This window comes from Bombus flavifrons, chromosome 11, assembly GCF_040668555.2.
Source record: "Bombus flavifrons isolate JBK064 chromosome 11, iyBomFlav1_principal, whole genome shotgun sequence".
Taxonomy (NCBI): Eukaryota; Metazoa; Arthropoda; class Insecta; order Hymenoptera; family Apidae; genus Bombus; species Bombus flavifrons.
Window position 1 is genome coordinate 9,310,084 of NC_138452.1, and position 22,092 is coordinate 9,332,175.

The 22,092-nt window shown below is 35.5% G+C and overlaps 1 protein-coding gene across 6 annotated transcripts; it reads right to left on the minus strand.

Annotated features, from left to right (window-relative positions):
• Window positions 1–84: 84 nt before the first annotated feature.
• On the minus strand, window positions 85–22,076 carry jar (Myosin heavy chain 95F jaguar). 6 transcript variants are annotated; one of them, XM_069123496.1, is made up of 20 exons: window positions 20,593–20,618; window positions 11,630–11,940; window positions 11,277–11,399; window positions 6,883–7,076; window positions 6,551–6,624; window positions 6,112–6,241; window positions 5,869–6,033; window positions 5,374–5,786; window positions 4,674–4,933; window positions 4,445–4,602; window positions 4,203–4,367; window positions 3,906–4,129; window positions 3,537–3,728; window positions 2,463–3,446; window positions 2,169–2,308; window positions 1,898–1,942; window positions 1,400–1,520; window positions 1,194–1,311; window positions 892–1,107; window positions 85–665 (listed from the first exon to the last, which is right to left on the minus strand). In XM_069123496.1, the coding sequence occupies exons 4-20, from the start codon at window positions 7,061–7,063 to the stop codon at window positions 514–516; spliced, it is 3,738 nt and encodes a 1,245-aa protein (XP_068979597.1). In that variant the 5' UTR covers window positions 7,064–7,076; window positions 11,277–11,399; window positions 11,630–11,940; window positions 20,593–20,618; the 3' UTR covers window positions 85–513. The 6 variants fall into 6 exon arrangements, with proteins under 6 accessions (XP_068979597.1, XP_068979598.1, XP_068979599.1 ...); XM_069123497.1 differs by lacking the exon at window positions 11,630–11,940 and having other exon boundaries at window positions 20,593–20,614; XM_069123498.1 differs by lacking the exons at window positions 11,277–11,399; window positions 11,630–11,940; window positions 20,593–20,618 and adding an exon at window positions 21,927–22,076 and having other exon boundaries at window positions 892–1,104.
• Between the last annotated feature and the right edge of the window lie 16 nt (window positions 22,077–22,092).

Consider the following 22,092-nt stretch of genomic DNA (forward strand, 5'->3'; position numbering starts at 1 on the left):
TTGATTTCATTAGGCAAATCAACATACATGCATACTTTTTCCTTCTTGCAAAGAAAGGTATAAGTTCAACTTGAATGAGATCTATTTTTGTCTACGAATAATTTCCTTTTAATTACAAAAATTTTTAACACATTTTTATACTGACTTCGAATACTGAACAATTAAATCTATCGTATTAAGAATCCTGTTCCCACATGAGCATTCAAATAGTTAATTGAAATATTGTGTATATATCACATCTCACCAGGCATCAGGCGTATATGCATTATACGTCCACTCATCCTTAAATCCACTGTAGATGCAATTATCTCCCTACACTTCTCATGAAAAATTTTATAACTGATAATAATATTAATCAATATTATCGTGCTTTTCAAAGAATTGCCTTTTTTGTGTAACGAGTAAGGCACAAATCCTAAGGCACTGTGCTATGGGTTCACTTTCAAAGTGGGTTAATACAAAAATTTATAAGATCTATATTAAAACTACTTTCGCCTGTTTGATGGAATGGTCTCATTTCTTACGATCACACGGAGGTACGTACGGTTTACCTCCGTGTTTCTCCCATTCACGATTGAACTCGTGTTCCAATACCTCGGCCCCGCGTTTCCTCGTCAATCCAGTCTCATCTAGGCTCAGTTCGCACATTTGCATGTCATCAATACCTTCACAAAAATTAATTTTTGCTCAAGATTCCAATTACCCTAATGAATATGCACGATTATTTGTTCTCTTCGAATGTGGTGTCTTCGAAAATAAGTTTTAACTAACATATAACATAAATGTATACAGTGATTCTAACTATTGTTGCAACGATATATACAGATAAGATTATAGCTGATAAAAAAAAATAGATTAAAATGAATTAGGGATGAATATCTAGAATTTTACCTGCCACCAACAGAATCGGTGCCTTATCAGGATGAAGTTCCATCTGTCTGGCAACGTACTGACCATCGAAATGAGCGTACCACCATCCTCGTTTACAAGATGTATGCGAGTTATCTTGCTGACCGGATGCAGCTGGTCGTACGAAGGGAATTCTGAAATATCGTTGCGATGATCCGATTATGGGCTGTTTCATTTGAGGCACTGAGGTTTTGGCCGCTGAAAGAAACATTAAAATATATTAATATGATACAGAATGTTCCGTCTTTGATTTTCAGATAAATAAACTTGTCCGTATGCATTACCGGCTTCCATAATAGATTTTGGTGCCCTTTCATTTTCATCCATGGTTGTTCGCCTGCGATTTCTCGCTTTCCACGCGTGGTAAACTTTTAGTCTTCGATGGAATTCATGACGACAAGCCTATAAGAAAAAAATTACACAATAATAATTCTTATTGTATTTTATTTACCTTATAGTCAGTTGATAATTCTATAGAAGTGACGCGTACCTCTAACAATTCGATATCGCAGGATGTGTTTATAGCGTCTCGTAATTCCGAATACTTCCACTTAGATAAATCGTATTTTTTATTGGCCATAGCTGCCTGATTATTGCGCACTTGTTCCGATCTATTTTTATAAACGAAATTAATTAATGTTAACAGAACATATGCTGTATATATTATCACTATTAAAACATTAAATAATTATGCTTAAAATACTTATTTTTAACATATTTTATATTGAAAAGAAAAAGGGGGAATTGTTTGTTGAAATTGCTCTTAAAGTTTGCATGTATGTATATCAGAAATATCATTGTGCATTCCTTAATTGCAAAACACGAACAATGGTTAGCATGCTAAAAAATCTCCAAATATTACCCATTCAGAAACAATAGAAATCGAATATTGTTAATATTACAGGAAAATATATGTTAGTTAATTAGTTACAAAATATTAGTAAGTGTTAGTTGTACATGCAGTAAACCTCAACGAGTTTTACAATACCTTGCTAATCTGTTGTTGTTTGATGGTACTCGTACATCGGAACCGCTATATGTACATATTTAACAAAATAAGATCATATTTTTTCACTCAAAAAAATTCTTCGAATGATCAGCAAGATTAATTTCGTTATATTTTGGCTACATTTCATTTAATCAAAATTTGTTTATTATCCATTGTAACTCGCTCTACTTTCCTCCAATTAGTATCAAAAAAATAAAATGACAGATTCCAAATGCTTAAATTTTGATGAAAGCAAAGCATGATACAATACCTTCGCACAAATGGTGGAGAATCTTCGACTTGACCATTCGATTCTTGAGCTAATCTGACTGCCAATTCATGATCCCTTCTTTCTTGCTCCAATAACTCGCGATATTTGCTGTTTTCCATTGCTTCTTTTTCCAACTGTGCCTTCAGAGCAGATAGAAAATGTGATGTTAATGTATTAAACACTTTTGACAAATTATGCTACATTAAGAGAACTCTACGTAAACAAATAACGTAATCATATCAGTATATAAATAATAAACGGGGAAAAGACTAATTGCCAAGATAAAGTATGTACTTTACGAAGCTCATCAGATTTTTTATCTTCTTCTTCTTGCTTTTTCTTTTGCTCCTCTTCTGCCTTCCTTCTCATCTCGATATCGTGTTTCTTTCTTCTATTTTCTTCCTCCTCTCTCTTTTTCCGTTCATCCTCTTCTTTTCTCTGCTTTTCGAGTTCTAACTCCTGTTGAATCTTCCTCAGCCTTGCTTGTTCCTCAGCAATCTTCTGTTGCTCGACCATATCTTGCAACAACGCCATTTGTTTGTTCACCTGGTTCACCAAATTCGTATACAAAGAATCGATTTCCACTGGTTTTATTTTTTCATTCATCTTTATTTTCTCAATAGCCGCATTCAAATCCCTCTGCAGTCTTTTAATGTCGTCCATAGGTTTTTCACGGTTTTTCAATTGCTCGGACGTTTCTTCCATGCCACTTAACTGTGTCTTCAACTTCTCAATCTTCGCTGTTCCCTTTATGCGAGGACGATGTTGCTTTTTAGCTATGTACATCCTTGCTGTTTTTTGTAAAATAATTAAATGCTGTCTTCGATAGATGATCTTATTTTTCAATTTGATCACAGATAACGCACAAAACTGCATCTTGTTCCACCGAGACTTAAGTAACCACTTCTTTACGTTAGCTACTAATTTCCTTAGGTTCTCAGGATCTGATTTCATGATCTTATCGAATTCAGCAAATTTTCCAGGTTTGAAAAAAACTCTGGTAATTCCAAACTTAAAATCTTTCTTATTCAATTTTAAGCTATGAAGCAACGCTTCGCAAAAAAATCTTGGCTCCAATTTGGCCAATTCTGGCGGAAGATACGATTTGTACATGTTATACAATTCCTGGAATGGAACTCTACTAGGATAGCCATGTTCCATGAGTTCTAAAACAGACGTCATTCCAGAACAACGAAGCTGTCCCAAAATACTGTTTCCATCGAATTGATGAGCCACCATCTCGCTATTCGGTTTGATGCAGCGAATAAAATTTGTTCCCTGTAAGAAAAATTTAATTTACCCTGCTACCTGATTATCTACTTAAAAAGAGCATAATATTAAAATGACTAATGTAAGTAATTCTCTTACTGTGCTTTTTAATTTATCCATTAGTTCCCCAAGTTGTGTTTTAAATTTACTGCCTACACTGATGAAAGTAAGTTTCCCTTTCTGACGAGAATTATTGGTAAACTGTGTTCTTAGAAATTTGTTATTACTTTCTTGAATTAATGCTTCCAAGGAAGCATGTAGAGCATCGTTATTTTTCTCAATGAATTGATTCTAAAAATGAGAAAAATTGTTAGAAATTTCTTAAAGAAAAGAAAGTCAGAAAGTGAGATAGAAAGTGTACCAAATATAGAAAGCATAACAATATAGCGTATCATATTAATAATAAATATACTTTCTATGAAGAACAAGAGCAAGAATAGGATATACTACATATAACAGATGAAGTACCGTTTGATAACAAACACCACCAGCATAATGACGAATTACGAATCCTTCATCGTCACGCAATTCTCGGTGGGCTTTCAAACGAGAAGTTCGCGGTAGGGTTATTCTAAAATGACCATTCCAAACACGATGAACTTCGCTAGTAAAATGTGCAAAACTGTGAGTTGGTAATTTTGATTCTTCATCTAAGAGACTGAAAATCCCCATGTTCTTCGATTCGATTAAATCTAAAAATTGAATATGTAGAAAAGAGATTTATTTGTTTAGGCAATGAAATTACGAATTAACAATTAAACTTACCAATGCAGTCCTGATTATCCACGTAAGATATCTTCGGCACATTAAGCGATTCTCTTGCATAAAGATCTTGCTCGTATTTCAAGATCCTTTCATTAAAAAATTGTTGTAACTTTTCATTACAATAATTTATACAAAATTGTTCGAAACTGTTGACCTTAAAGTACTCTATAAGAGATAATAAGAAAAGGATCATAAATTTATTGAAGGAGTAAGAATAGCGTAAGAAGTATTATAACACATACCAAACCCTGCAATGTCTAAAACTCCAATATAATAGCTCGAAGCTTTAAAAGGAATACTCTTATTGATACGAGCTACGATGTGATCGAATAATTTACTGTAAATAGCTTTAGCCAGAGCGTCCCTGGCATTATTGGCTTCGTAGACTTTCAGTGGTACCCTTAAAAGTATTCAGTCAGTTTATTAAACTTTCTTTTTGTTTCACTATTCCTGATTTTTATATAAACTTACATGATGACCGTTCCCTTGATACCGCCGCGACTAGTCTGCATTACTTTCGAAACCAAAGCTTGCCTGAGTTCCTCGGGATCAACAGCCAATAACTTCGCACTCATTAATACTGCTTTCTCAGAGTTAGCGGATATCCTAGAGCCGCCCTTCGTATCTTCGGGATTGTCCTCGAATGTGATATTCCCAAGGTGGAGTACCGCAGCTACCATTGTATAAATTTCCATTCTTTCCGCTTCAGTTAAACCAAGACGTGTTAAAGCCTTCGTAAAAAATGAAAAATAAAAAAAGAGCAATTAATCACCGCTGTACTAAAAAATGTATATAAAATACATAAATATCAAAATCAATCGTGTAATAAAAAATTTTATGGATGGAGGAAAGCCATTTTGTAACTAAACATGAATAGATTAGTAAGATCAAAAATTGCATGAAATGAATGGGTGGTTTGATAATAATCAAAAAATTATAAAATTACCGTTGCTTTTTCCTGAATTTAGAAAGTTATCCAATCAGCAAAAAGAGGTAAAATATAATTATCAATCTTTCAACAAAAAAATATTTTACTCTCTGAATTATTTTTTATAATAGATAAATTCGCGTAATTTACGCGGTTATAAAGATCTTTAAAAAGCTAAGACTGTTATGAATCTAAACTATCGATAGTCTAACTCTAAATACTAATTATAATATTTATAATTACTTGATCGATGGCATTGAATCCTTCAACGTCATCCAAAATTGGATCGTGCAAGGTACCTTTCATGCTCTGATCGCGACTCTTTTGAGCGTCGTTCAATTTTTTTTCCGACTCCTCGTTGCAAAAGTACTGCGTACAACCATTCTTTAGATACTGAAAATCGTCTGGCCTCGTAATCCCAAGTTTCGAGCGAAGTTCTGGAGGGGCTCCGGCACACATCATGTAAAAGACATGGTAGTTTCTCTCGTCAGGACTTTGAAGACACACTCTCGACTTTTCCAACAGATAATGGGAAATGTAACCGCCGACCACTTGACATTTCGAATCGAAATGAACCTCCATGAATTTACCAAAACGAGAACTATTATTGTTTCGTTTGGTCTTTGCGTTTCCAAAAGCTTCCAGCACTGGATTAGCTGAATGTACGAATATACAGTAATGAATATAATTGATCGATCGTGTTTAATTATAGTATAGCGTCAATTTTCTAGAATGTACCATCTAAAATCTTCTGTTCGATCGGCCCAGCCGTTGATCCCCATAAGTCACAGAGATATCGTAGCAGATACTTGGTAGATTCGGTTTTCCCTGCTCCTGATTCGCCAGAAACGATGATACTTTGTGATTGCTTCAGTACTTTCATATCTCTAAACGCTTTGTCCGCTGTGAAAGGGAAAGCGAATGTTTAAATTAATCCAAATTACCAAAACATCTGGTAACAACAGTGAAAACTAAGAGTACCAATAGCGAAAACATGAGGTGGCGTCTCTCCCAAAGACTTTCCCTTATAAGCCTTGATCGTTTCAGCAGAATAAAGATCCTTGACCTCCCAATATGGATTTACAGCGATTAAGATATTGGCCACGTAAGTCTGTCAGGTATCAGCAAAAACGTACGCTTTAATCATGATGTATTACATACAGTGAGTAGAAGAAGTACTTTCACGAAATTTATACAATCTGATAGAAAAATAAGACTATGCTTTAATATTTGTTATAGCCACCGTATAACGACGAGAAAATACCAATAGCAGATTTACCCTGAAATATCCAACATTTTTAAAAGTAATAATTTATTATTCGTCTAAAGCGCATTCGTCCCATATAACATCGAGCTATTTAGGTACGTGATCTGCCAATTGTTTCGAACAGTGCATCGCAATTTGCGCGCAATTACTCACGTATATTCTATCCTTGAAGTAACGAGTTCGTACGTTGTTGAGCAGCGTGGCCTCATTCAGGTACATCAGAGCGCCTGAGAATATGAAAAACAGAGCAAACCCGTGAAGATAGATGTTGTAAAGCGACAGAAAGAGAGAGTCACCTGCGACATTTAAAGACTTCCGTTCCTCACGGAAACCCCCGTGACTCGTGTTTCCCCTTTACACGTGAATATTGTAAAACACATTTGTTATTATCTAAACCCCATTTAATCAATGGACCCAACATAACACAATTTTTCGCGAGGAAAGAATCGTGGAGGTAAGAACGAGAGTTGTAATAATGAAATTACAATTATCTTCAACGTCTTTGGTGTATTCTCCAGCAGGATAAACTTCGTCCAGCGGACAAGTGCGTTGCGGATATTTCGGATCCAATGGTATGATCAACGCATCCCCGTCGACCATGTCCATGAACTTGCCGATTATGAAACCCTCTTGAGGGTCTCGCACCCACACCTGCTGATTCTCCATACCGGCTTACGCTCTAAAACGAGAACAATGTGAAACAAATGCATTAATTCACAGAATTATACGTACTTAAATTTGCGTACTACTTTACATACTATGACTGCAAGTTCTATTAATTTAACGTTATTGGGTCTCGAACATTTTTGCAACATTTTTGAAGATAACGTAATGTTTGCTTTGTTCCGTGTCTATAAATCGAACGATCGTATTATTTCGCTCTATATATTATACGTTTCAAAGAAATAATCATGTTACCAGAAGTATGTACGTCGAGAAATATAATCCAAGCGTACATTTGCGTCGATATTGTCTAAGAAAATCAGGAAAGAACGTGGAGCGTTTCAGAGGGAATTATTGAGAATTATTGACGTTTCAAATTCTGTTATAAATTTGCAAACACGATATAACAGCCAGCCATTGATAAATAAAATAGAAAATATTTTCAAGCTCCAGTTACGGCTTTACAACACGATCTGTTATCACCTAAATATGTATCTTTATGGCCATCACGACGTAAAAAGAAACAAACTGAATGAAAGCGAAATTTACAACTTCCCCCCGCAGGAATAGACGATCATACGCATTTTAACATATTCGCTACGATATATCTTCTTCTCTGCTGGCATCAATCTCACCACTCGAGTTCTAAAGAGTTAGTTAAACTAATTACACGGTGGAAGGAACAACAGGCACATTTGAACCAGTGCGCATAATTCAAATGGTTTCGCATGAGCTGCAATCGCGTAGAAACTGCTATAACGAGAAGCACGACAAACGGAATTTTCCTTTGCAAAATTCGTTCAACATGTCGCCCAACTTTCACCTGTGAAAACGGAGGAACGTTTCCGGTGAAAGGAGCAGTCTTCCGAGATTTCCGCTGGCGAGATTACGAATTCAAGAAGAAATCCGCACGAACGCCACGACGCGAATGGCATCGCTATGCTAAGAAAAGAAAAATCACGATACTCAGTTTCCTGGCAACGGTTGGTAGAAAGAATTTTTCAACGTACATTATTTATTCGCGTAAATGGAATAATTGATACAGTGGCTACGAAAAATAATATTATTACTACAATTAACGCGCTCATTTTCCAATGCTGCACCATATTATCAAATTCTACGTTTCGCTTTCATAGTATCAAATTTTTGTAGCCACACAACTACCACTGTAATTAGTGCTGCTAGACGATAAGAAGTTTAATATCATCGGATCTAATTAATTAACGTAAATTCTACGATAAACATAAGGATGTGTAATTATAATTTGCATAGTCACTATTTGCTCGTTTGCTTCGTTTTTCCAGATAGAAAATAAACGGCATAGTAAAGTTTAACTTCTTCTAGCATCTTGCTTTCTGAATTTCCAAACGTGAGCACTGTATACAAAAACAAAAGAGAACGATACGTTATCTCTTTAGTATTAAAAGGATGAAGAAAAATGTTATCCTAATATAATTTGTCTGTCTCTTATCGTTTTTAGACAGAGATCAGTCAAACGAATCGAACAAACAAAAGTGACCCGCGCTACGTCTAATTTATAGATTGATCGCTGCAAAGAAGAACAACTCCGCCTTAGATTAGACGAACGAAATTGGTTCGCGCGGTGTTATTGATGGAAGAAGCAGCATAAGTGCTGTCGTTAAAGCCGTTCGACGAAGACTTAAGATGACCCTCGACCGACCCGTGCAAAAGGTACCCGACGAAGAACGCAAGGTTCCATTGACTCTACACGAATTTAGTAAATCACGCCATGTTAAACCGATACGCAAATCGCTATAAATAATAAGGAACAAGTACCAGCCGTTTGAAAATCCATTAAAAAACGATTACGTTAGACGCTATAAGACTATGCTAACACTTTGCGGACTGGAGACGCGAATTCGCGTCTTACACACTTTGTACGGTATCCTATAAAAATGTTAACTACCGTTAAATAAAACAGTAAACAAAAATACAATGGATGCTATAAACGAAATGTCGTGAAAGTGTTTTTACGTTACATGGTCGAACAATACGAAACCGTTATCAATGTATTAGATATAATATCAATTGCTAGGAAAGTTCGTTTCGGCTTTTAAGGAATTTAATAGAATAATAAATTTTGCTTAGTAACTCTGCATCGGAGAAATTGTTTCCAAGCGTATCATACTAAAGAACGTTAGCAGAAGTATCTTTAAATACGCTTATTGATTTTTAATAAAATATTATACTTGTTAAATGCTGCTCGGAAAGTTCGTACCGATTTTTAACTCTTCCGTCGACATAAAAAATCATATCGAAAAGCTCTTCTCCGAAGAACCTGAGAGGTTCTGAAAGGACGGAACATTCAAGTCGCGTGAAAGATGGAGAAAGATTGTGGGCAACAAAATGCCATCTATACAATTCAATAAATGTACATGAAATCGAAAAGTAAATCGGAAGGAACTTTCCGAGCGACTGTTCGGATCTTTTGAATCGCACCAAAAATATTCAGGCTACGGTCCTCAAAGTATCAAAAAAGATAGAATACTATAAAACCGCAGTCGTGATTCAATGGATTCTTTGATTTCGGAGGAATGCGCCCACTCGAAATTTCTCGACTCTTATCGATCGTTATCACGAAATAAGACATAGATAAAAGACGCACGATATCAAACTGTCGTAATGACTCACCAAAGCTGTTACAGGAATGCCATCTTACCTGTTTTTTCAGTTGCCTTTCTTTTTTTTTTTTTTTTTTTCGTGCACTAGCTAAAAGAAGAAATGGCAAGAGAATCTTGTTTCTATAAACTGGAATGGGCAATCCTGAACAGCGGACAATATCGTGGTGGAAAAATAATCTAGACACATCCTTTCGGATTTATCGTTCTGCTAATTGGATGACAGTCACTGAATCGAACAAAAGTCGTCACGTACCGGTGCTCCGTTGTCGCACAAAGTACAAGCCACCGTGACAGAATTTTGAAAACGCCCACGCGAATCGAAGCGGTGCGCTCTCAAGCGACACGTTGCGCGTTCACCTCGATGAAATCGCTGGTAAATGACTTTTATTGGCATGAACGAGCCGCTAAAACTTCTTTCGTGGAAAGTGAATACGATGAACAACGTGCGTAACGAGTTATCACGTTCGGTAAAACGCAGTGTTAGATTTTCAGAATAGATCCTAGCTTACGGTGAATTTACAGATGTTCTTGGATCGTTATATTTTGTAAGTCATCCGTGAAATATGTACACAGCACTACGTTTTTTTAGAACAAGTTTCAGCTCACATACGTATACATATAGATATAATAGTCGATGAGCGTAATATTCGTAGAAACCTTTTACAAGAATAATGTAACTTGACCAATACGATCTCGACAATCGGGTCTTGTTATAGCGTTAATGAAATTTCAAAATGTTCTATATAACATACACATTGTATAGATGTAAAAGTTTTCTACGGTAAAAGTTTAAATACCTTCACGAGACACTATACGTATGATATTTTTGATATTTTTGAATTACGTAATAGTACGTTTTATCTTTTCTAAATTTCACACTACCAAGTACAGATTACATTTTGAAGATAACTTAAAGTTATGTATGTAGAGTATAGTAATACTCTATAGTCCCCAAATATAGTAAGAAATTTTAAGGTCGATAGCATATTGTAAAACATTTCCAAACGCAAAGCGCTTTCCTCACTACCTAAGACATCTAAATCACGTTACACTGCTTGCCAATTATCGATGACCCTGAATAGCATAACGCTGCGATAAGTCAGTACATTAACAAGTATTAATGCTCCAAATGAGCGACTCAAACTGATTATGTATGGGAACTTTTCTCTTCCCTTCCAGTTACATTTTTTCATTTGCTAATCGCTGTACCTTCTTTTCTGTCTTCTATTTCATTTTATTTTTCTTTCTTTCTTTTTTTTTTTTTTTTTTTTAGAAGTCGATCGTATAATTTGAAAGGAGAATTCGTAAGTGCAAATATCGAACGATCATTCGCGTGGCTGATCTAGAAAGCGCGAGAGAAGGCAATGCTTTCGGCTAGTTCACTCCGCCGCCGCGTCGCATTCCCAGCATCCCGTTAGGAGTATCGTAACGGTAAAAGTAACCGGTAGATCCTTGCATCGATCCTTGAAACACGAACCACGACTGCATCACGCTAATCTGTACGGATTCGTGTCCTACACGTTGCCCGCTACAATAATTTATGACAACGCTGACATATAGTTATCGATAGATACCGATAATCCAACATTTTTCTTTCTTATTTTCCATATCCTTCCTCTGTGTTTCCCCTGCGGTAACATTCTGCGGATTAAAGTGGCTGTTGACACATTTGTAGTGTACACGTTCGTATCTTTGCGCTGAAACAATGATTTTAGATGAGTTACAAATTCAGCCACAGCCACGTGAGAAATAATTAATCGTTACCCTACAATTCTATTTATCAATAACATAATGTGCATCTTTAATCGAAAGCTCTTAATCCATTAAGGGTCGACGTTATCTTATCAACGTTTCATTTATAATTTCTCTCTAGTCGATTCGCGTTATCGAGTTCCATTAAATTCATACCGTAATCATGAAAAAAAACCTGTAAGCCGTCGATCAGCCTGCGACATCCGCGTTTCTTAAATCACCGTCAATCACGTTTTTTTAAATCGTCTTGAATATAATCTCTCGCAGATTTCTCGTAACAAACAGCATAGATCGAAGGAACTCCAAGTGAAAATCTCTCTGATAGAAATCGAGTCTCAATCTTTTCCACCTTTCCGAAAGATACATCGTCGTTTAGCAAAATCTGACTAGTAAATCTCTCTCTCTCTCTCTTTCTCTCTCTTTCTCTCTTTGTCCACATCGACGTTGCTGACAATCACAGAGGCGCAAGTGATACGACATTAGAATCTATTAAAAAGAAAAAATTCCAAGGATCTGTTGGATAATTTCTCCTTTACAATCTCTTTCATCTAAATTCTACAGTTTTAGAAAATTTAAAGAAATCGAAGTGTCTTATGGCACTACGATCAGATTTTCTCGGCGAATTGCGAGTTTTTTTATCTCCGCCGTGTCGTGCTTTCGGATATCGTTTCGCTGTTTGGCCTTTAATTAATGGAGTTAAAACGTATCGAGCAGAGAATTTCCGTATCGGTGAAAGAAGAACGATCGAATGGTTCGGTTCGTTCACCTTGTTCCCCTGTAGAGAAACGGCGATACACGGTTTTACCGGATCGTTCGATCGCCGTGCGTTACCACGAAAACCAACGTACGACAAGTCTCGATGAAATAAAATGAATGAATCGGTAGGGGAAGCAGGAAACGGCAGGTGAAGCCCAGGGTCAGGAATAGGGAGACACGCGTCAGTGGCCACGTGGTTACCAACGAAATTTCACTACAGAATCACGAAGCGAGAGTAAAGGGAAAAAAAAAGAAGAACAACGCGTTTGTTACGCGATCCACGATGAGTAAGTACGTGGAGGCACAGAGTAAGATAAGCTTGTTTGAGTTAGAAGGATATTTAGGTCAAACTAATCGTAAGTAATTTTCCCCTGTAATTCGACAGTTCCACTTATCAACGAGTTTTACGATCGATGTACGTTTGAAAAATGGCCTGTTTAACTCCGTTATCGGTGGCCTGACAGAAAATACATATATCGTACATGCATATTGATAAATCAGCGACTATAGTTTTCTACGAGGACAAGTTTCGCTCGTCAAAAGATAAGAAATTGTTTCGATCAACGGTTAACATTTTCATCTCGTCCGATCTAACGATCGTGATACGGTAGTAAGTGTATGCGTTGCTTTCTTCGTAGAAATTATTTCGTTGTTCATCTTGTTAGTTCTTACAGCGTAATATCTCCTCGCTGACTCGAATAATTCTATCGCAGAGTCATTCTCGAATCGTTCTCTCGGTTTTTATATAATTTTCTTGCTTAGAGCGCACGATATTTTCTTTAGTTCCTTCGTCACTCTGTCGTAAACTGACGATGGTGTCTTAAAACGTATAACGACGCGCGATTATTCCGTGCAACGTTCAAGATTGAACTTTAAGACGTGGAAACTTGAGTGAACTCCGGTAACTCTACCTTATTATAGCGCATCTTTCTTGTCTCGGAGGCGACATTGGAATACGAAAGTAAGCACGCTCGAATCATAGCTCTTTTCTTTTTCTTGCGTATCGACTTGGTCTACGTCTAAACTCCACAGAGCCTAGACACTCTTCCCGTGGTGCTGCTCGGTTTCGTCACCGCGAGAAAGTAAGAGCCGCCTATCTGTTGTCACGGTCAACGAACTCGGGACAGCTACTTCACCTTCTGCGAACATACTCATTACGCATTACGTCCACGCGTTGCGTAGCTGCTGTGTAATTAGACGTTACGCTTAGTCCGGTTTCGTAATTCATTCGACGCGATTAGAGAGCAGAAGTGGCAGAACAATGCAGCCGGCGAACTTGATGGACAACAGCACGTGATGCAAACATTCACAATCAGATCTGTTATTATAATATAGACGGTGGTTCTGCATTCGCGACGAGAGCGAAGTCACAGGGACTGCGTGGTTCGAGGTAACACAAAAATCGAGTGTAACGAAACTACGTTGGAAGGTTCGGCTTCGGGAAAGTCGAGTTTGAAGAATTTTCGAGTATACGTGAATTTGTCCAGTCTGAACCGAATGAGAGCAGATAGACGATTTACAGGAAATCAATCTGCGTGTGAAGATAAATCAAAAATGTTCTGATGTTTGAAGAAGATAGAATTTGAAAATTCGTCAGGTACTGGAGAACTTTTGATCAACCAGTTAGCTGTTTTTCACGAGTATACTGGTCACGAAGAAACGGCGATATTTTGCGTTATGACGAGCCCTCACGGTAATAAGATTAAAAACTAAAACGATCATTTTATTACAACTTAATTCTATATTATAACAGCCATACGTACTCCGTGTTCGACGAATATACTCGTTATCGCTTACTTTTAACGACGCATTCTAGGTACACGCTTTTCAAAGAGGTCGCAACGGCTAACTGATTAAACACGTTCGAACTTTATCTCCTCCGAAACGAAGCGTTAAGAACAAAATTTCATTCCTTCCGACTTATGTTCGCTGATATAGAACCATCTCCTGTCTACTCTTGTCTACTTCAGATCGGGCAAATTCACGCGAACGTAATGGTAGATAACATTCTACGGATATCATAGATAACTATCGTCCTTTTCAAGATCATTGTCACGGCCTCGGTAGCAAGAAGTTAACGGTCAATCTTTTGCCCCGCAATATCAAATTAAAGGTATCGATTCGGTTTAATTATCGGGTATCGAATACACATTGCAAAACGCAGCACAAGATCGAAATAGAGAACGAAGGAGAAAGGATGGACAAGGGATTTACAATGGAGATTGCGTTAAAATGGAGCGTTGGCACCACCACAAAGCGCGGTCAACGAACCTGTTCTCCCTGGACAAAAGGACAAGATCAACGAAAAGCGAAATCTCGATACACTATAGTCGAGGCGCAATGCGATCATCCTCGATTCCTTCAATCACCTCTCTATCTCGTGCTAACCAGTTGTTTCAGTACAACGTCAAAAGAAGTACTCGAAAATTTGCCGCGAATAGGCAGAAGAAAATTTTGATCTAGATTCGGAGCGTAGAATCTTTTTAATATAAAGCGAAGAACCTACGCTGCGAGTGTATCGGGGGCATAGTAACGAGTGCATGGCCCGTTAATACGCTCACGTACGGTAATATCATCATTTCGCAGGCCGTTTAATATTAATTGGAACAACCTTCCCGCGATCATCATCATCAACCGCTTTCAACGATTAGATTGAATCGTGGTATATATGATCCCGAGCATACGTTGCCTTACCGTGCTACTTAATCTCTCTCCTTCTCTCATTTATTTTTCGTATCACGTCGATAATTTATAAAAAGTTACGTCGTAAAAACTATTGACCAGGGAATTAGTCGATATCGAGGAAAGAACTCTACTAATCGCGTTACAGAAGCTTATACACGTATAAACGGTTATTTATGTAACTTACAATTGATAAGTATTCTGTCGAGAAACGTATTTATAATACGTGTACTTTACCGATTAGACATTGGTATTCAAAGAACTAGTAACTTCTCTCCACCTTCGGAATTATAATAATTATATTATTACGCTGTTATATTGTGTGCAGGGTGTTTCGCAACGTGCGGCATCCACTTCGCTTCAACTTCGACAGTGGACACCAAAAACAGTGAAAAAGGTTCATATAGACGTGTGTCCTGTTCGATCCTGTTCCAATATTGTAGCCACTTTCGTGTCACGATGATCCGCAAATTTGGATTACCTTCGTGGAAGGTATTGGAAAATATTGAACCATTTCATCGCCTGTATTATATTCCATACATGCACGTGGAATTTTTGAAAGATTGCGAAATTCTCTGACACGGCGATTGCGAGCTTGCGTAGAAACTGAGCATGGTCATTTCGAGAATCTTCTGCAAACATAAACTATCGCTGATCGTTGTAACACGTAAGTAGTTGTTGACTTTGAAACGAGGTGAAATAGGACGTTTCAGGTGAACTTTCTTCATTGCTGTTGTGTCTCCTATCCACTCCCGAAGTGGGCCTCACGTGTTATGAAACACCTTGCTCTTTCTTTATCAGAGATCATCTAATCAAATATAGAATATCGATTACAGTTTAAATTTAAAAATATTTTAATGCTCACTATAAATATTAGGTCATCCGAAAAGTTTCTTTCGTCTTATAAGGAAATAATAGTTTAATTTTATAGTAACAGAATAAATCAATAAAATAATATAAAAGAACAAACGTTGCGCGTCTATCATTTCCTTACAAATTGGAAGAATCTTTTCAGGCGACCTAATATTACTTGCTGTTGGAAGTTACACAACATTGTCTATTTATATCTGACAAAAGTTTTCGTTCTTTCACCAAAAAAAGGATGAATTTCGAAAATTTACAAAGACGAAATTAAGATATCGAGACGACAACTATAGAAAGTTCGAAGTTTCACAGATAACCGAGTTCCAAAGATCCGTCAAGCATCAGAGCAAAAAGTACAGTTTTCAGAGAAATCCGTTTGATGTTTCAATTAACGGTCTATTCAGCCTAACGCGCAGTCTTTTCCAATGCTGTAGCTTCGTTAATTACATAAACTTAAAAAAAGTCCTTCGTTATACGTTATTCCGTGCGTGTGGCACTTACGAAACGTGCAAAGACACTTTGTCCATCCTGTTTAAACCGACAAAATGATGTATCGCCTTAAAAAGAAAATCGCCATTTGTAATATTCATGTACGATTTCAACTATGTAGGTAATCGTAAAGAAATAACGTAAGTAGATCTATATAATTCAAGTCGACTACGTTGATCGGTTAATAACTCATTTGCATGTCAAAAAGACCTTGCGGTACGTTACCTTTTTCCATTACCGAGATAATTAGTCTGGCAACTGAGACTGCGTTACGTAATTGCGGAAAAAAGATCGTTCGTTGCCATATAGGTGAGCCGATATCGTAAGACGAGGATCATGTCACCAGTGACTCATGGAGACGTACTACTAGAGAGAATCTCGGAGAGAATCGTTAACTGTGTTCCTGTGTCACCATTAAGGACACATCAGTGTACAATACATTATAATTAATACATTAGTCGATTGAGACCAATTTTGTTAACATCTTGATCGTATTTCTATCCGACGCGATCCTCTTTGCAATTAATTAAAACCGATTACCTGTACAAATGATTGTTAATAACATGTCAAATCAAAAAGAAAAGCGGCGACATGCGACTCACGTGATTCCATTATCAGACAATAATATGTTGTAATATGTTTTGTATGGTATCAAAGATTAACGATCTTCTTGTTATATTGTTGAAATCAAGATACGAAGGTTATATAAACATGTAGATGCTAATAAATAGTTATAAAAACAAATAGAATGTAAAATACGTAATGTAAAATAAGTAGATATTATGATATGTATATTTGCATTAAGTATTTCAATTAAGTAACTAACACGTTTTCAAATTAGAGGTTATTTAAATTAAATTTAAGAGGTTAGGGTACAATCCTAAGACTGATAAAATAGACAAATATTTATGCAAATTCATGCTTTTGTGAATATAATTAAAAAAAAACCTAGGTAGAACCTAGGTAGAAAATTGTTTTACCTATTAAATATCATAGAAACCACTGTATTTTGGGATATTTTACATATGCTTTTAAATATTACACGCGTCCTGTGCATTTTCGCATCTTTTGCTCATAAATGCATAAAAATCGACAATCTATTCATCAGAAAATTATATACTTTTGTAATATGACATATCACATTTCGCGATAATGTTTATGTCATAGTTTAATACGAATAACATCTTTATAATTTTGTACTTTATTCCGATGACTGAATGTATAGTGATACACAGGCCTATAGTTCTGACCCTCGAGAGAAGAAACTATTCTTGAAGCAACTTTTCTTCTTCCATATTATTAATAAATGATGCATAGAGGAACTCTTGTGTGAACAATGATTCAATGAACGAAATTTAAGTGGTGAAAGGAATCGTGGTTGAAAGACGATAAAAGATGTACGCTGTTATAATTCAAACCAATTGTCAATGGTCAAAGACGCGTGACCAAACAAAGCAGAATTTTGTAGTGCAATAGGGGAAGCAGATGCAGCTGTAAAAGACACATTGTTTCTAAATAAATGCTTTGTTACATATCACACATCCTCACACGGTAGACGAACTCAAACGAGCTTTCATCACGCACTAGGAGACGGGAGATTTATTTCCTTCTTTTTTTCCGTGACTACCTGATACACTTATGAAGAACGAAGCCGCGCACAATTCACATGCTAATTCACCTACACTGAATCGTCTGTTTTCTTTCGCGCACCTGTGCACTTTCGTTCCACTCTCCTAATCCTCTTGCAACTCGCAAATGAGAAATATCGCACATTTTACGTCGCACAATGTCGTCATAATAACACAAACTTACATAAACATCTGCCACATTGACTAACATCTTCATATCGTATATGTAGATTATCTCGTTTAAAAGAGCTTACAAATTATTATAGAAAAACAGGATAACTATTCATTTTACTCGTTTCAATTCGATACTGACACTCAAAATTTTGTGTTATATTTTTTAATGGAAAAATTCAAGTCGAGCCTAATTAACCTAATCTAAACTATGATAGGAAATAAAATACCCTATATTTGGTCTATTATTATGTTACAATTTCTGATGTGTGTCAGTGTGAAGTATTAATAAATAGTATCGATACGATATGTTGATCAATGAATTACGATTCCTATTTATGTAGTTGATAAACGAAACATACTAGATGTATATATAGCCAACCGAACTGAACTTGCTATCGTAGTTAGAAGTACGACTTAATTAAGAAAATTCTTCCCCATTAGAGAAATAATAAACAAGCGAGATCGTTTTGATGACAACGATTGTGAGTTTAATTAGTTCTCATCAAGGAGAAATGAAGCACTGAAGACACTCTTGTTTCATATGAAATTTTTACGGACGATGTATAGGACCTATATAGCATGCTCTCCTAACCTAATTTAAATAAAAGAAATATAATTCTACAATATATGGTTGCTTAACCTAGCTGTCATGAGCAATAGTTGGTATAAATTACTATATAAAAAAACATTAAAAAAGCTGTTTAAATGACGTGTTAATAAATGATAAATAAATTCTTAAATAACTTCGACAGAATATATTTTCGAAGTGATTCAATAGAAATAATTTCAATGGAATATTTTTCCAGAATATTCTAATAGAGACGAATAGAATAAAATATTTCTTGGTTTAATTAATTTGACATAAATTCACGATTCGATTGTAAAAAGCAGTTATAGTGTTTCCTTAAGATTCTTCGTGTATAATAGCGGAACTATCCGATAAATCGTTCAAAAAACAACAGTACTGCAGTAGGAAATTTATCACTGTTCAAAAAACACGCGCATATGTTTGAGCAGGCTTTAATGCATCATACTTGTGTCAGCAACTTATGCTTGAAACCACCGTTACCTATCATTAATTATTTTTCACAGAATAATCGACAAAAAAAATTTTAATAGCCCAAGATTTTTTTCGCGCATTAAAAAACATAATAAGTACTAATAATTCCATATATTTGTCTTTAATAAATATACACGTAAGTTAATTTCTAAAAAATAATAAATGATGATATTAACGAAAACACGAATAGTAAGTTATTATATTATGGAACATATGTTGCGCTGGATTTCAATTTCTAGTTAACTTCCTGTTTCACGTTTTACACATCATTTACATGTAAATATAAACACACACGTAAACGTACCAAGAAGGATAGACGACACCGATGCTTGATCGACAATTTCAGAATCAATATAATACATCGAATGACTATAAATCGACGCGAGTTCTTTAACAATAAAAATTAGATCGAGACGAATTAGTCTCCCATCTAGTTTTTTGAACGCTACTAAAACCTCGTATAACCTTCTTGAATTGCATAGTAGTTTGATACAATCACCGGTCTGCATTGAAGTACAGTAAGGCCTTGCTAACTGACAGCGGATCGGGACTGAATGTGGTCGGTTAACAAGGAAGGATTTTTATATTTATGTCAGGTTGCTCTTGCACAAGAATACCAACTAACAATATTAATAAGTTAAATAGAAGTTGTAGGCTATAAATTTCTTTTTCATAATTTTATAACTTTTTGTCAAATAGAATAAATCAGATAATTTATAATTTACAAAATTTACTTACGAAATTTCATTTGTTTCATCATCAAACTTGTTAATTAGGAAAGATATTTACTAATGCTGGTAATTTGTAACTTACGACATATAAAAGATCGCTAATGATAATAGTTCAATAGTGCAAAACAGTCCAGGAATCCTGACTCGACGAGTAACAGATACGTATGTCGATAGAGTGAAACAGTGATACTCCATACCCAATTTTAAATATTGAAATTTAAAAATCGGTACTTTACATAAAAACAGTCAAATATGCAAAATCACAACAGATAAAATGGAAGAAATACATATAACACTGGAGCTTTAGTTCCACGCAGACACTTCTAAAAAATAATGGGGATAACGATGGCCAGTTAGAAAAGCAGAATTCTGACCAATTAGCAAGAGAGTATTGTAATATGTTACACACCAAAAAGCGATTCAAAAACTAAAATTTAAAAAAAAATATACGTGTAAAATGGAAAATGTCAACAGTGAATGCGTTAGCCATGAAACACATGTAAATGAAAAAGTATGTACATATATATGAATATTTTTAAATACTAATTCATATATCCCTATCTTTATTATATGTATTTCGTACAAGCGTATATTTAACAAACTGATACATATTTAAAAATTATAAAAAAAATGGCAACATGAAAACTATGTTAACTTGGTGTTAACTTGAAGAAAAGTTTGTTATATTAAGAAATTGACAAGTATTCACAGATGTCGAACAGAAAAGAATGCATGTTAAAACGAAGTTACTCACCAAAGAAAAGAACAATACCCACGACACGAACGGAACGACGTCCGTCTTGCAACTGGCGCTTTGATGCGTCAGTTCTATAGAGTCGGGAATTTTCGTGCGTTTTCGGACATGCCACGCGGCAAATAGCAATCACCTGGCGAATCGCGCCACGGGAATTTAACCGAGATTATTATCGTAACAACAGGTGGTAATGAATTTAAAAATAAAACACCATGAACATTCCTCCATAGATTTTGTGTACTTTCCGATAAAAAGTGTTATAATTGCAAAAACCTGAGCAAACATTTATGATTATCAAATGAAACATTTGAATTTTAAACATAGAAGATATTTCAATCCACTTAAAAAATTTTAAGTTCTTTCCTTATATTCTAAATTGTTATCTCTAAATATTGTTGCAACATATGCAGAAGTAGATATATACATTCCTCTTATTTTGAAATTTTTAGATATATTATTTAACTGGAAATTTTTAGATACAAAGAGACATAGATAACAGTACTGATATAACATAGAGTAAAATTGTTCACGTGACTTGCGCGAATAGTAATTATTGAAATGTTAGAGAATGTAATATATATATATATTGTACATATCTACAAATTCTCTATAACAATACTAACGTAGTGACACCTATCTTAACATGGACTGTGTTACTGTCGGTAAAACAAAACATCAAGTATGTATGTACATACATATATACTTGAGCTGGAGGGCTTTCCTGCTATACCGATCGTCATTATTATCGCAGTTTAACTTTAATCACCGACGATGTGTATTTAGTTTGTGTTTTAACCGTGGATACGATCAATACCTCTTTATATGTATTCGAGTTTCAAATTGCAATATAACTTCGATTCACGAACGCTTTAATCGTGTAAAAGTTAATCAGTTGTAATTAATTCGTATTCTAATTCATTGTTGGCGAATTTGCCCCGATTAACTACGCTGACTAACTTCTTTTTTGTGGAACCGCGAAATTGCGCAATGTTTGTAATGATTGGCCTCTATTTTCCCAAAATTAGAGTTGCAAATTATCATCATTTCTAAAAATTAAAGTTACATGTAACTGATAGAACTACTCATGATTCTATAGAGTTTTCAATAAATATTCAATAAATATTAAATAATGATTTTTTAAAATTAACGTTTTGAATTACTTTATTCAGTGTAAAAAATTTCCTTTGGTTTTAATATTGCAACCTCAATAGTGTTAATAACACTTTATAAAATGCAAAAGCAATATTTATAAATAAGTCTGTGATAAATTATAAAGTCGTATAAAAGTCATTGACCTCAACAGGTTACAGACACTAAGAACATAATGCACATACCTTTAAAGCTATAAAAAGCTAATTCCTCAATTTATGCGACGTAAAAGTTTGACTGCCATATCTTGCACTAAAACATTCTACAGAAGTCATTGCATATTCCACAGTTCCCCTTTTCGTTCATAACAGCAGTATTTCTTCCGCCTCCAAATTCTACGGAAAAATATTT

Bases quoted from the DNA above. Each gene is read 5' to 3' on its own strand.
- jar (XM_069123494.1), bottom strand. From the start codon at position 7,063: ATGGAGAATCAGCAGGTGTGGGTGCGAGACCCTCAAGAGGGTTTCATA. The intron at 4,130-4,202 runs GTAAGTTTAATT...TTCAATTTTTAG, and splicing joins GGATAATCAGGACTGCATTG to ATTTAATCGAATCGAAGAAC. The intron at 2,309-2,462 runs GTACATACTTTA...TCTGCTCTGAAG, and splicing joins AATCTGATGAGCTTCGTAAA to GCACAGTTGGAAAAAGAAGC.